Source organism: Poecilia latipinna, unplaced genomic scaffold, assembly GCF_001443285.1.
Source record: "Poecilia latipinna isolate Pla-1442-1.1 unplaced genomic scaffold, P_latipinna-1.0 Scaffold975, whole genome shotgun sequence".
NCBI classification, from domain to species: domain Eukaryota; kingdom Metazoa; phylum Chordata; class Actinopteri; order Cyprinodontiformes; family Poeciliidae; genus Poecilia; species Poecilia latipinna.
Window position 1 is genome coordinate 486,907 of NW_015113591.1, and position 16,063 is coordinate 502,969.

At 38.9% G+C, this 16,063-nt stretch overlaps 1 protein-coding gene across 1 annotated transcript; it reads left to right on the top strand.

The window, feature by feature from the left end:
• The first annotated feature begins 415 nt into the window (after positions 1-415).
• dmbx1a (diencephalon/mesencephalon homeobox 1a) lies at positions 416-10,974 on the top strand. Its single transcript, XM_015050123.1, has 5 exons — positions 416-777; positions 3,877-4,046; positions 4,953-5,131; positions 6,153-6,543; positions 7,463-10,974. Exons 2-5 carry the CDS (start codon positions 3,893-3,895, stop codon positions 7,903-7,905), a joined length of 1,167 nt encoding a protein of 388 aa, XP_014905609.1. The 5' UTR covers positions 416-777; positions 3,877-3,892; the 3' UTR covers positions 7,906-10,974.
• The last annotated feature ends 5,089 nt before the right edge of the window (positions 10,975-16,063 follow it).

Sequence of the window (16,063 nt, forward strand, 5' to 3'; positions counted from 1 at the left end):
GCTGAGATGGCGTCTTGTCTTTCCTACCCCATCCCAAAATCCTCCCAGTCCCGGCAAAGAGTGTAAAGGCAGCGCCCTGGCATCTATGGGCCATCTCTGTCTCTGTCCTCCAGAGGCATGCAGGGAAAAGCCGAAAAGCAAACAGACTATAAGGTGCTTGTTTTTCTCCTCCGAAATAGAGGGAGGACTCTTCATATTCATGGGAATAGCTTATAGGGGTAAACTTGAGATTTTTTTTTTTGACCCATTCACCAATTATTTACATTTTAGTTTAAATAAATAATCAGTTTTATTCAGATTTAGCGGCCAAATAAATTAAGGTAGCATTTTCAGAGTTGTTTATCAGCTTAAAAAAAATGACATAACAGTTAAAGTGGAGGAGGAGGATCTTAGTAAAGATAATGTGCCAAAACTTATCACGTTTGAAAATAACTCATGGACGTCAGCTTCACGCAACTGACAGAACGCGGAGCCAATCAAAAGCCTGGACGACCCCCGTGTTGCTCTCCTTAAAAATGCCTCCGCAGGGATGTCTCGAGCACCAGCAGATGGCGGTTTCCCACAGCAGCTAGAGATCACAGTGGTACCGCGGAGCGCGCGCGAGCGAGTTTGACTTGAGGTGAAGCAGCCGAACGGAGTCTGACCCGGTTGTAGGAACCGAACACGATATATAGGTGGTAAATACAGAACGGAAACCGGAGAAACACCGAGTTCTGGAAGCTGGAGTGACTGTCCGAGGAGAAGGGGACAGAAAAGAAGGAGCCGTTTCAATTAAAGGTAGCTAAGTTTCATTTATTTACCGTATTTATTTATTTATGTATTTATTATTATCGTCGTTTACTATTTGACCTTTTGCTAGGTAGCCTCAGATTCTTCTTAAAGTCGTTTTCATAAAAAAAAAAAACAAAAAACAAAAAAAAACTAAAGAAAGTTATTGCATGGATAAAAAAAACTGAAATTAATATTAGGCTACAGATGCAGAGTCTTTAGAAAATTTTTCACCAACTACCAACATGAACTAAATCTGTGGTTTCTTCATGCTAATTATGATCGGACTGTGCTGCGTATAACTGAACCTGCAACATACCTTTGTAATTTGAGTATATTTGTTTGACTATGATTCGATGTAAATTTTTATAATTGAGCCTGTTTAACTTGAATTTTTCCTTTAAGTCACATATATTGTTGAATTAGCGTTTCATAAATAAATTAAACATTTTTATTTATTTATTTTTTATTGGTGCATGATCTCACTTAAGTTGCAGCTTAATGGGAGACTACTCTGAAATATGTCAAAAGACATATTTTAATAAAGAATATTTATTCTTCATTTTTATTTTGGAGGAACAAATTGAAACTGAGCCATTGCCCTGACCTAGACCTGAAAATTAACAGCAAAAACTACGGTGTCAATAATTAAAAATGTCAACTAGTATTTATGACCATATTTTCTATAGTAAGGTTAAGAGTCAATGCAAAATTTCTGCAGGCATGCATCGAGTATTTCATGTCTACGTGCTGATTACCGGCCAGTCTGTAAAGTTATATTTAACTCTCTACAGGTTAAAGAAACACTCTCTTACTTTAGTTTGACACTGACATCACAACAATTTCAAATAGAAATTTTGGCTCTGCGTAAAAAGCATCATAATAACAGTACTCGTAACCATTCCAGCTGGACTGTTCAAATTAAATAGGAATCCCTCGCGCTGACAGTTTACACTGCATGACGTAGCAAAAAAAACAAAAAAAAAACACAAACGGATCGTCGGGTCGCCTCGTGCCCCCGAGAGAGGATATAGCAAATAACATTTTTCCTAATTTGGTCGGATCAAAGAGTATCACTGTACGAGGCAAATTTCCATAATGACGGTTTGATAATGGAAGCGTTGAGGAAGCCAGCCGGGAGCAGGGCCCAAGTCAGCGCCTGAAGCTCGGAGCGGGTTATGAATGACAATAACGACCCTGACAGCTATTGTGCAGAATTTGTTTTGGACGAGCGAAGCTGTCAGTGATTATGGGACAGTTTAAAGGCCCCAAAACAGTTAAAGTAATTATTTTTAGCTTAATTACGATTTTCTTACGTGAACTTTGAGTGGGCCTTGCAGGTGAAAACAGAATCTTTTCGCAGTTATAATTGCTCCATTTCGAGAAGCGGGTTTGAATTGATAAGAAGATAAAAGCACCTGAGAGGAAGTGCGTGCCCATCACCCTGCACGAAGAACGCACGCGCGCTCTGAAGCGCAGCAAGCAATCGGTCGCTGTCGGCCCGGCCGCGCGTCCGTCCGCGTCAGCGTTGATGATAAATGGAGGGCCCCGCAGTCGAAACCTATTTGCACTTCCATTAGACGGGGAGCCAAATGGGGATCAACATGCATATTTTTTTTTTTTTTTTTTTTTTACCCGCGGAGAAGCCATACATCTCAGCCAAAACGTTGCCCCAGGGCGGTGGGATAAGAGGCCGCCAGAGAGCGGCGGGAGGGGACGGCGGAGGCAGGGAGGGGGTGCGGGCATTCAACTGGAATACTTCAGGGAGCAAAGTAAATGTTTAGCGAAGCACCTTCTGTCCCGGCGAATTAAACTATTCCCCACTGCCCTCTGATCACATTCATCAGCCGCCGCAGCCACTTAATAGGCTGGGAATGGGCACTGCAGGCAACACGTGCACACGCACACAGGCGCGCACACGTGCACAGAGCTACTAAAACTTAATAAACTCCTGAAAAACCAATGTCCAATATTACATTTTAGATTTAACTTAACTGAATTATTATTATTATTATTAATGTTCATTTTATTTCATTTTTTTTTCACTCCGCAATAAAATCATTTCCAGTCCCGATAAAGAAAACATTTATTTAATGTTCAGCTCAGTTACAATAAACCATTAAGTGTGTTGAGAACAGATGAAAAATCTTCTGTAATACATTTGCTCAAATTAACTGCAAACTGATAGATCTAAACAAATGTATCACAGAAGATTTTTCTCAACGCGAGCACCAGTTAAGAAGTTGAAATCGTGACTATTTTTTGTTTAAATTCACCAACAAATCAATGAATAATTTAGAACTTGTTTGGTGGCATGTCAAGTAAAAACAAAATCCACTTGAAATGGCTAATTTTAATAAAAGTAGCTGTTTATATATTTTTGATTTGCACCTTATCGACGTGTAGTTGCGAATAAGGTTGAAGCTTCAAGACCAAATAAACGCTGGATTGAACTTTCAAAAAAAAGTAAATAAATAAAAACAATTGTCATACACCGGGAAATATTAATATATTCTTCATGTGGCCTCTTCATTAATATTTTATTTGAAGAATAACATTGACCAATAAATTGAGTTATTTTTAGTTAAATTTTAGAAAGCTGACATCTGATCTCAGTCTGATATGAAATGGTTTGGTTAGCGGGTTCTACAGCCGAGACGCGGAACCAATCACCTTTTATTATTTCCCAACACATTTCATCACTGCCTTGATCTGTCAGTGTACCGCTCTCAGTGAGGATTTAGGCCTCTCGGAGAACGGCTGAATACGTTCATGAATAAAGCATCCGTCACGGTTCATTACTGGAACGAGCTATAATTACCCCAATTAAAAGTCTTTTGTATAATTAATGAATTGAACAGAGCGATAATTGGATGTTAATGGATAACATTTTAGTCTGAGTGCGCACGATAAAATGTGTTGGCCCCCGGAGCCCTTGCTGTCATTTAGCTATAATAAAAAGCTCGCACAGTTAAAGCCCGGGATCCCCTCCTCTCTGGAACAACCGCAGTGCGTCCAAAGCGCAGCTTCTTTCTGTTGCCATTTGCCTCATCAGGAAAACTCACAGCCGCCCTCTCTTCTCCTCTTCTGCTCTGCTGCGCTCCGCAGGTGCCGACCTCTCATCATGCAGCACTACGGGGTGAACGGCTACTCTCTGCACGCCATGAACTCCCTGAGCGCCATGTACAACCTGCACCAGCAGGCCGCTCAACAGGCGCAGCACGCGCCCGACTACCGGCCCTCCGTGCACGCGCTCACACTGGCCGAAAGACTAGCTGGTAATTGAGCGCTTGCTCACACACTCACTCACACATTCACCTCACACAGAGTGTGTGACAGTCAGTGTTTAAACACAGTTGTCTTAAATGTGGCCAAAATAAATAAATAAATAAATAAATAAATAAATAAATAAATAAATAATCATGTTGATGGCTATAAAAATTTTATTGAGTATACTATAGACATAAGACATAAATGCAAACTTACTGTTACTGAATAGATATGTAATTAAAGTATTACATAAAGAAGTAGACATATCATTGCAAAATATCAATATCAGTATTGGATTGATACCAGCATGGTAAGATCGATATTTTAGTTTCAGATTCTCTCCTGATTTTATTTCTATTTTGTAGTTTCTCTAGTCTACCTCAAAAAAGTTTTTGTTTTGTTTCATTTAAATTATAATTATTGTGCACATTGCTTAGAAAAAAATCCATACAAATTTGTTTGATTTTGATAGTTTATCTATATATTGTTTATGATATCATGTTATATAAGTATTTTATAGATAGCTATAAACTTTATTCAAATTATGTCCCAGATTTTAACAGAATAAATCAACAAAAAAAAAGAAAAAAAATGAAAGGTCAGAAGTTTGATATGTCAAACTTAAATTTAAAAAGTCAGTGTTTATCAGTACTATTTACTTGGTATCAGATCAATACCAGAATATGCATTATCATCTCTAACTCAGTGTGAAATTCCTGATTTAAAAATGTAATTCATTCTATGAGAAAAAACACATTCATAGTGTAATTTGCTCATGGTTCCTGTGCTATTTTGCACCAAGAAATCAAACTTTCTCCAACCTCTGGACAAACTACACCATCTGCCATCTGAGGACAGTGAAATAAAACGTGCCCCCTTTTTTGTTTTTTCTTCCAACGGCTGCACGTTTCAAGACATCATCTTGGAGGCTCGCTACGGCTCACAGCACCGCAAACAGCGCCGGAGCCGCACAGCTTTCACCGCTCAGCAGCTGGAGGCTCTGGAGAAGACGTTCCAGAAGACCCACTACCCGGATGTGGTGATGAGGGAGCGCCTCGCCATGTGCACCAACCTGCCGGAGGCCCGGGTGCAGGTAGGCAAAAATGACCTCAGGAATTTAGTGTTTACAACATTCAGCACAGATACTTGATGAAGATAGAAACTTTTTATTTTTAAAAGTTTCTATCTTCAGAGAGATTACAGACAAATATGAGATCTTATTAAAATGCAAAGTATTCTATTTTACATAAGCACACTTTTTGCATTTTTTTTTTGAAAGGGCAAAATCTATCCAGTTCTAATCCAGAGTGACCTAAATCCTGCCTCGTTCCAAACTGACAACATTTTTACTATTTTTTCAGGACCTGACAAATCTTTTCCTTAATGTGGAAAATTTGCAAAACCCTTAAGTTTTGGCTCTACAATAGTTTACACATCTCTTTCCAAACAAACGAATGGCTACTTCATTTGTTTAGAACATTATCAAGTTGGAATGTACTACAGTATAAGTTTTTATTAAAAATATAAGTTCTTTTCACTTGACAATTTTGGCCCAGCAGACAAAAAGCTTGGACACCCCAGGTTTAGAACTTATAGTAAATATTTAAGAATTTGAGGGATCTTACTGAGCTTGTTTATGTGGTGGATTTTTTTTAAATAAGAATTTTTAGGTGAATACTGGCTTGAAATTCAACTGTCTCAAAGATGGATTCTTGTGATAGAAAACTAAATAAAATCTGTTCAGGATGGTTTACATGGAAAAAAAAAAATCTGTGAAAATTAAAAGAAGAAAATATATCCGTCATAAATTTCACATACATTGAAAATGTTTGTCAAATAGAATAATCTCTGTTAAGTTCTATTGTCATTTCACATTGATCCCAAAGAGAAATTAAATTTTGTTGTAAATCATATTAGTTCAATATTCTTCAGAGTTATTGTAAATAGTGTTAGCTGTAAATAGTGTGGGCAGGAAAGATCTCCTGTAGTGGTCTGTATTACAGTGAATTTGAAGAAGCCTCTGACTGAAGACACTGTGTTTTTCTAAGTCAGTCTCATGAAGAGGATGCTCTGGGTTGTTCTTGTGTCAAATCTTGTCCTGTCTTAACTTTCAGGTTTGGTTCAAAAACCGCAGAGCAAAGTTCCGGAAGAAGCAGCGCAGCCTGCAGAAGGAGCAGCTTCAGAAGCAGAAGGATGTGTCCGGGGAAGGAGGAAGTGAGAAGGAGGAAGCTCCTCCTCCTGCCACCATCCTTCCTGACACCCAGGTCCCACCATCATCCTCCTCTCCCTCCTCCTCCTCCCTGGAAACAGACCTTCCTCTGGTCCGCCACGTTCCTCTGGACATGGAGCTGAACGTGACCTCCGCAGAGCATTCGGGCAGCGACTCGGCAACAGAGGACAACGCCACCGATAAGGAGGACGAGACTAAGTCTGTCAGAGAGGAGATGAAGTGTGAGACCCCGGGTGATCCCTCCCCAGGTTGCAAAAGGCTCAGCCCCAAACCGGGTAAGTTTTACAGAGAGAAACCATGTTAGTTACGTTTCCGTTACAAAGGTGCATAAATCTTTCTCTATATTCTGCTAATGTCGTAAAAACACAATTTCACAATTAAGGTGTTTCCAATAAATAAGAAACGAAATTAAAATCACGTAAAAAAGCTTGTTCATGCGATAAGTCAATAAAAATCATGGCAGTGACAGATGTAAACAGTTACATTAAATGTATTTATAATTCAGCCATCAGATAGATGGTCGTCTTATTCAGGCGTTGGAGCGACAAGTCTCTTATACCAGGAAGCAGCTACGTTTTGGGGTAATTGTAGCCGGTGATTTTACAGAAAAGTAGTAGATTCAACAAGTTCTAATGACAAAACTTTTTAAGAGCTGCATGATGCTGTTAGAGCTCTCTTTAGTTAGGTTAATCAGTAGCTGCGTTTTCATTACAAATGTGAGAGAAACTTTGTCGATATTCCTCAAATGTCGACAAAACACAATTTAACAATTGCGTGGAGCTGAAGGTAAATTAAAGAAACGCAATGAAAATCACTCGTGAATAAGTTTTTTACTGCAATAAATCATTAAAAAACATGCCTCCATTATCCTCCTACTACTTTCTGACGTCTTCTTTGTTGTTTTCGCCAGTAGTAACATCCAGCTGTTGATCATGTGACTTGTGTAATGCAAAAAACAATTTCTATTGCAGTTTTTCAAAATACATGTATTTCAATATGGCTGAAAAACCACCTCATCATAGCACAAAATCTGTTTAATCAAAAAACGTGGGTTTTTTCCCAAATAAATGTGTTTTCATTAAGAACATTTATTTTAGTAATTTCAATTTGCGCAGTTCTGTGTTTAATAGAAATACAGCCAGTGTTCAGCAGGAAGTGACTGTTAAACTGATGAGAACTTGTTTCTCTGTGCAGATTCCCCCCTGGTCTCTCCGTCCATAACGCCCTCCTCGTCCTCCGGCGGCCTGGCCGGTGCAGGTCCTCTCTCTCAGAGCCACTCTTACTCGTCCTCCCCCCTCAGCCTGTTTCGCCTGCAGGAGCAGTTTCGCCAGCACATGGCCGCCACCAACAACCTGGTGCCCTACCCGGCAGCTTTTGACCTCACTGCCCCGTCATCACTCCCTTACCTGGGAGTGAACGTGAACATGCCCCCTGCGCCACTGGGCTCCCTGCCCTGCCAGTCCTACTACCAGTCTCTGTCCCATCACGCCCAGCAGGTGTGGAGCAGCCCGCTGTTGCAGGCCTCAGCTGCAGGCGGACTCAGCAGCCACAACAGCAAAACCACTAGCATCGAGAACCTGCGTCTGAGGGCCAAGCAGCACGCCGCCTCGCTGGGACTGGACACGCTGTCCAACTGACGCTCTGGCGAGACGCTCTGACGCTCTGTGTGTAAGGCGAGAAGCTCCACCTGCACCACACCTACACATCCTGCTGTATGTCTGTGTGACTGTCATAGATTTATAGCACCCATGCAGAGGTCCGGTAAGCCTGCCAGGAGGGTTCGGACCGAGGAAGATCAGACTTAAAACGGGTCATTTGGGATTTTTAGAACTGAGCTTTTGTTAAGATGACATAAGCAGTTAATAACCTTCTAGCAGAGGATAACTCTCTAATAGACATGCACCAATCAGTCGGTCAGAGTTGGGAATCGGCTAATTTTCCCTTGACTAGCTCTGATCGGTGTTTGATATATATATTTTTTATTCAATAAAAATAAGAAAACTAAGAATTGTTTTGGCCTTCAACTGCATGAACGCACAACATGTACTGTGATCCACTTGTTTAAAAGTAGTTCTTAGGATAAAAAGTTGGAATCAGTCGAAATCAGAACTTGCATGTCAGACTTAAAAGAAAACCAGAAATAAATACCAGGCTTTTCTCTGCATCTTTGCTCTCTTTAGTACAAATCCAGATTAGCTGAAGCCAACAGCTATTCAAACATCTTAAAGCAGTCCTTTATGAAAACACACGTTCGAACCTTTAAACAATTCTCACATATGTTTTAAGCTGTTATTTATCCATAATAATAATCCCATGAACATAATTAATTAATGATTATTGATTGATTATTTACATGGGAAGTGGAGGGAGGAAGTTGTGTGTGAAACTCACAGTGAGAACAGAAGATGTAAAGCAGAATAGCCACCCAACAGGAAGGCAAGACAGAACTTGTAAAATCCATTAAATAGATTTCCCTTAATTATACAATTATTTTTTGCTTTTGAAGCTGTTTTTCTTTTGTTTTAGATGGCCACTCTGAGCAGAAACTCTTTTTCTGTTATGTTTCATTGAATAGTTGCATTTTAAATGATTACTTTAAAGTAATTAAACAATTAAATAAAACAGAACAATAATTGCATAGGTGTTTTTTTTTCTTCAACTTTAGTTAACTTAACTGAACTTGGAATTAAATTGACATTTAAATATAATATGTAAATATTTCATTATAATAAGATCTACATCTTATAACAAAAATATGGTTGAAAAAATAATGTATTAGTAGAACAGCAACACCTCAGGATTTTAAGATGTTTTCTAGGAGAAACAGTGAGAAGAGGGAGAGTCATAGTGAGCTCCTTTATGACTTCTAACAAGGTGTAAACTGTCAGAGGAGCGCATTTTCATAACATTCTTGTTTTAGGAAGATATAAAACTTGTCTTGTTATAACAAAAAACTTTTGCAACGAATTGTAATGAGAAAGTTTCTCGTTTTAACAAGAAGCCTAAATACTTTGATAAACCAGAGCTTTTGTTCTAGATTTTTTTTATTGCAGAACATTTCACACAGAAACACAGAAATCCCATTAAATGTCACAGTCTCCAATTTGCAACATATTTAGCTTTTCCAACAGAAGACAAAGGATTCTTATGTGATGCTTTTTGTGATCAGAGTTGTCTTCAGACTGTAGAGCTCTGCTTTTACCGCGCCTCCTGACGGACTAGCCGTTAGCTTCAGCCTCCAGTACCAACTAATCTGGATTTTTGCTAAATTCAGATTATCTATGTTGCACAAACTCACATCAAATGTCACCTCATTTAAGGAATTTAAACTCGGTAAACTACAGGTAAGATATTAACTGCTTCTAACCTCGCAGCAGAACTTCTCTTCAAAATCCCAAACTGTCCCCTTTGGTGAGATGTTCATGTCCTCGCACCTTCTGCTGCAGCCTGCCGTCCAAAAGTAATTCCTTCTGTAAAAATATCAACAATAATACAACTTGTATAATACTGAACATGATGCACTAAGGGGCAACAGTCCAAGTGACAAGAAACACATTTCAAACTGACTTATGATGTGAAATGTGAATATACTGAACAATTCTGAAAAGGATGTAAACAACTGATGGTGAATGTGCTCTGTTTCTGTGACGATGTTTAGAAGAATACTATGATTATTCATAGTATTCTTTTACTTATGTAAAAGCACTTTGGAAGATACAGTAAATCAATAGTGACAAAAATTATCTGTAAAGTGCCTGAGCACAAGTCCTCTACGGCCCAACACGGTGATGACATCTAAACCCAGCAGCACCGTTCAAAGCGACTCATCTCCCAGTTAAATGGGCGGTGATGTGCTGCTTTCTGCAGACGCTGGCCTGATAATGAGAAAATTATTTCAGTGACTAAATTTTAAGAGCTTTTAATTACATTTGGCCCAGGGCTGAGGGAGCTGGGGCAAATGCAATTATAAGCATGCATACCATTCTAAGCAGCTCGCACTCTGGAAACCTCAAACATGATTTTTGCCTTGACTTCAGCGATATCCTGTGTAAAGAGAAAGAAGGAAAAACTCTCCTCCCCCTCATATTGTGTTGAAGCCACACTGACTGTAAGTACTTAATTAGGTCTCTCATGTCTTTCTTCCACTTTCAGTTCATGTGTGCTGCAAGATTCTTTCTTCAAATGTAAAAAAAAAGCACATTATTTTTTAAATATGATATACATAAAAGGTCTATCTATTAATGTTTACTTGTAAGGTAATGTAAAGCTCCTTATCATGATGTATAACTGATGGTGGACTTTGGCTGCCAGCTTTTAATGTGATATTTGCTGAAAGTTATTCATAAGATATACACATCTTTACTTCTGGGAATCAATAAAAACACATAAACAAATACGATGTTCATGTGCAATGGGTCTGGAGTGAAAAGTAGCAAAAGAAAAAACAAAAACATAATTATGAATAAGATTTCATAGCATAAATAAGCCAAGCCCCGTTGTGTCGCCCTGTATGGACTCTGTTGTCGTTTTTATGCTGTCCTCTCACCATTCTGTCCATCCTGCTGGTTTAAGTGATGAATAGATTTCTGATGGAGGAGGAGAGAAGGACAGGACCATCTGCATAGATGTTTCTATTGCTTCTCCCAATAATGTAGACTTGAACTAGTGTTGTTGTAAAGTAACTGCAAATAAAAGCTTTGCTTGGAGATCTGTAGTGGCGATGTTTTGTACAGAACATTTACACCACATGGGGGCGCTCACAGCTGTATTCTAACTGAATCAGTTTAAAACGTAGTTGTCTTTTAATATTTTGCTTTGTGACTTTATAATCAATATTATATCTCAATATTGATCCGTCACTCAATTAAAATGTTGAGATTGTTCATTTCAATTCAAAAATACTTCTTTTCAAGGGGAAATTAAATGTAAGTATCATCCAAGTATGTGTAAAGAGTCGCTGCATGTGGTGATGCTGTGGCCAGAAGGGATCCCTGGTAGCAGTCAGTTTTACAACAAATCTGAAGAAGCTTCTGACTGAAGACTGTTGCTGTACGCCAGCCTCATGACTGTCATGACATGCTAACATCTCGAAGATGATAATCCATAGCTACATGTCCTGATCAGTTGGCCAGATGGGAAGTTGTTGCTAAGGGAGGAAGAAGGTTACTTATTTTCATCATCACTAAGGTTCCTCATGAATTAAATCAGCACACACAGGTTAAAAGTTAAATTTTTAAGAAGAACTGAGATGAAATTGTGTTTACTGTCACTTTTAAGCAGAAATGAAAACTTCAGTAACAGAAAGAAAACAGAAAACAGCAAAGTTGCCCAGTTTTATATTTTTGAGCTTCAACCTCAGTCTGTTTGTGAAACATGCTGGATTTGGAAATATTGACAGTTTTTTTTCTACCTTTTAGAGCTAAAGCATCTACATTCTTATTCTATAGAATACAGATAGATAAGGTAATGGCTAATAAGAAATGTAACATCCAGCTTTACAGGTCAGCTTCATGATAATTTTGACTTTTTTAAATAATTAAACATCTAAAGCAGCAAAGCCTGAAAATATTTCTAAATGTTTTTAAATATATATCAGCGGGTCAAAGCAAACAAACAGAAGCACAGACTGTTAATCGCCTGAAAAAACTCTGTAAGAGCAGAAAAAGATATGAAACATTTTCAATAATGTGCATCATGTGCACAAAGAAAATAGGATTCAGATTTAAAAATAAAAAAAAAAAAAAAAAAAAAAAAAGTGGGGGCTGAGATGCAATGCGTCCCCAATGAATAGGAAGGCCATTATCCTGAAGAATGACGGCCTGGGGCGGTGATTATGCTGCTATTATATCTTTAACAGGATGGTTTGTCAAAACGTACAGACCACCGCCCACCACATCACACACACACACACACACACACACACACACACACACACACACACACATACAACTATGCACCTTACAGCATCTAAAACAGTAACCTTGCTCCTCTGTAGTAAACTTTCCATAATAGTGCCTTATTGTAGCAGTGGGACATTGTTGTGCTGCTAATTTAATCAGCCTTAAGCGCATTGCTCCCCTTCAGTGTGTGTGTAAATGACTAATTTACCTCTGCGGCTGAGCTGGGTTACTTCTAGCGACGGTTATGAACGAGTCCTTCCCAAAAAGATCGGATAGAAGAGGATAATGAACTCACCAGATTAGCAGCATTAACATTGGTGTAACATCTCACCCTCACCTTGTTGTGTTTTATTACACCACAAGCAGGTGTGCGGGTGTGTGTGTGTCCTCAGCCAAGGGCGTCCGGATTGTGTGACTGATAGGACCGCAGTGTGGATGTATATCTGAAGCGTATGTCCTTGTTATCCAGAGGAGGAATCTGTTCAGGTACATGGCAGGATTTTCTCCCATGGGGATCTGGAGCAGAGAACATAACAATGTTCCCTCTATTCTTAACACCCATCCCCCAAACACACACGCACGCACGCACGCACGCACACCCCCCAGGGGTTGAACAGGGATTGCTTGATTGTACTGCTGTAGGGTCAAGTGTGTTGAGCCTCACTGCTGGATCAGGTGCTTCAATCTCTAACACTCAGGCCTCTGAATGAACCTCCATCATCTCCACCATGTACAGTGTGTACAGAAGCACATGCATCTCCATCTACTTTGATCCAGTGGACACTAAATACTGGGAAAAAAAATATGAAGAGGATATAAACTGGTTTGCATGCAGGTAAAATCTAGGAAGACAAGAGCATTACAGTAGATGTGTTTCTGTTACAAATAGGTGCAAAATGTTATTAATATTCTGATAATGACAAAACCAACAACACAATTTTGCAATTGTGGTGTTTCCATTTAATAAGAAACACAATTAAAATTCCTTGCAAATAAGTTTGTTCACGCAATAAGTCATTAAAAAGCTTCATCCTGAAACTACTTCCTTCTTCTTCTTCGTGGTTTGCATCAGAAGTAACAGCCGGTTGTTGATCATGTGACTTGAGATGTGAAAACAAAGTGTTTCCATTGCAGTTTTGCAAAATAAAACAATTTAAATACCACCATAAACTCACCCCAACCCATCAATAAAACGTTTTCATCAATTTTTTTTTTCTGAAATTGCTGAGCTTTCATTAAGCAAATTTATTTTCAACATGTCAAATTGTGTAACTATGTGGTCAATAGAAATGCATTTACTGTATTGCAAAAATATTTACTACCCCCTGAACTTTTTTTGCATATGGTTGCATTGACAGTCTAAATTTCAATGTGTCAAATGGTTTCCTAATAAAAACCTATAAAACTTGTGCATTTGCATTCAACCTTCTAAAGTCAGTACTTAGTAGAAACAGTTTACAAAACAAGTCTTCTAAAATGTGTATTTACCAGTTTCACATATCTACAGACTCTTGTTTTCTTTTACCTTTTCTTGCTCAATCTTGGTCAGAATGTATGGAAACTGTTTGTGAACCTGCTATTAAAGTCTTCTGACAAAATATCTATTTTATTTAAGTCTGGACTTTGACTGTGCCATTCGCACACAGTTTTCCCTAAAGTTCCACTGTAGCTCTGGATGGTTTGGTCCTGATGGAAAGTGAACCTCTATCCCAGTCTCAAGGTTTTCCAAACTTCAGTTTTCAGTTTCCTCCAACTACTAGATGCATCCCTACTGCAACTCACCTGAGTCTAATGAATGCATCATTACCAGATTTCTGCTGAACATGGTAACATGCTGATGAGGTTATTCAGTCATTTGATTCAGGTATGTTGGAGAAGTTCTGAATGCAATTGGCTGCAAGATTTTTGCAAAAATCTTGAAAAGCCATCAGTCCAAATGATTGCACTACTTTGTGAATTTATTAATTCCTAATAAAACACAATAAGGTTTGTGGTTGTGACTTCACAAAATGTGAAAATGTTTCAGGATTGTGAATACTTTTGTATTGGAGTGTTTAACTTTAGAGCTTAAGAATGAATCATTTTCTCATGAAAATGAGAAAGTTTCTCATTAAATTGAGAAAACCTGAGATGCAAAACTTGCTAAGCCCAGAAAGTTTCACAGTACAAGACAAGTTTAATGTCTTGTTATAACAAAAACTTTCTCGTTTTAAGGTGAAATGTTCTTTTAGCGAGATAAGTTTATTTTGTTAAAATGATAGTTTCTTTTTTTAATGACACCTAAAAATCCAGGAGGTGTTGCTGTTTTACCGTTTTAGACTATTATTTAAAAGAGAAAATATTTTGGTTGTAATGAGATATAAATCTTATGTTATTTATTTCTATTTCATTTTTAGGGCTTTTTTTCATATTGATATAAAAATAAACTTTTCTTGTTTAAAAGAGGCGCTGCGCCTGAATTTATTTCCAGGTTCTGGCAGTTAAACTCTTTCGTCCTTTCACAAAGCAAAGTATGTACAAATATTTTTGCGCAGCAGAGTGAACAGTGAGCTAGTGTTTTGCACATGACCAACAGGTTGCCGTGTTTTTGCTGCATTTGACTTTCTCTTCCTCAAATACTCAGACACGCGCACGCACACGCACGCACGCGCACACACACACACACACACACACACACACACATCTTTCGGATCAAGAGCTCCACACAAAAATCACAGTGTACCATTCAATCAGTGCTTTTCCTCCCTCCTCTCCATGGTTCTCTTAAAGGTTTTAACCAGAGCGAGAATGGAAAAGTGCCAGCGTTGGAAACCTCGGTCCATTGAGGAAGTGACAGGGTCTGCCAGAATATGATCCTAATCCTGTTTCCAGCATTCTTTTAGCCCGGCAGCATTGCCATTTCACAGCATATTCTCTGAGCTGTCAGGCCTGGGGAAATCCCTCTAATAGCGCATTGCTCAGATACACATCAAAGCCCTCCTGGAAACCACCAGCAGGAAACTCAGAGGAGAGGGAAGCATGAGCACCATCAGCCTCACAGCTGCACGCACACATGCTAATGAAGTGGAGGGTTTACTCATGACTAATCACTTCACTCAGCTTTTTGTTTTTTTGCTGAATATTTTAAAAAGTGTTACTGTGGCAGGAAACCACCACTCTGTACTGTGTTCGAAAGCACAGAGGCAGTAGAAGAAGACGAGTGACAACAGGTGGCTAACTGTGCATCCAGGGCCGCCCTCCTTTAGTTCCGCTCCATCTTCCATTCTCCTCTTGTCTTCTCTCTAACACCCTGACTGCCATCTCACCCCTCCCTGGGTAATCTTCTTAGAGAGGTTAAAAAAAAAAAACATAAAAATTTCTCTCTTCTTACTCTGGTGGCAGCTTGAAGCTAATGTGGCGCTCCCAAAGTGGGCCTGATCAGAACCAAAACGGAGCGCAACAACTATAAAAATCTGTTGGTCAATATTAAGACTGAGGCTCGAGGTTTTATGTCTAATTGGAAGCATTTTGAGCTGCCACAGTATGTATGGTAAGGGAATATATCTTACAAAGCACACCATCTTCCCAACATCAGCTGTGTGTTTAGGGAAGTTTTTTTTAGGAAGATCTTAACAGGAGCAGTCTTTGAACGCCTACAGGAATAAAGAAAATCATTGTTAGTCATAAGGAAACCTTAAAGCACATTTTTCCTTTTGAAACTCATGGAAAGACCCCATCTTCCTTTTCAGGAATTGTTGCTCCTCATTAATCTGGGAAGGGTTAAAAGACCATTTCTAGATATTCTGATAATTATTTTCAAGAAGAAAACATTCAGGCCATTTTTAAAGGACTGGATGCTCCAGCATGTTAAATATTGCAGCTCAGCATATTAAAGACTGGACTAGAATGAGTTGTT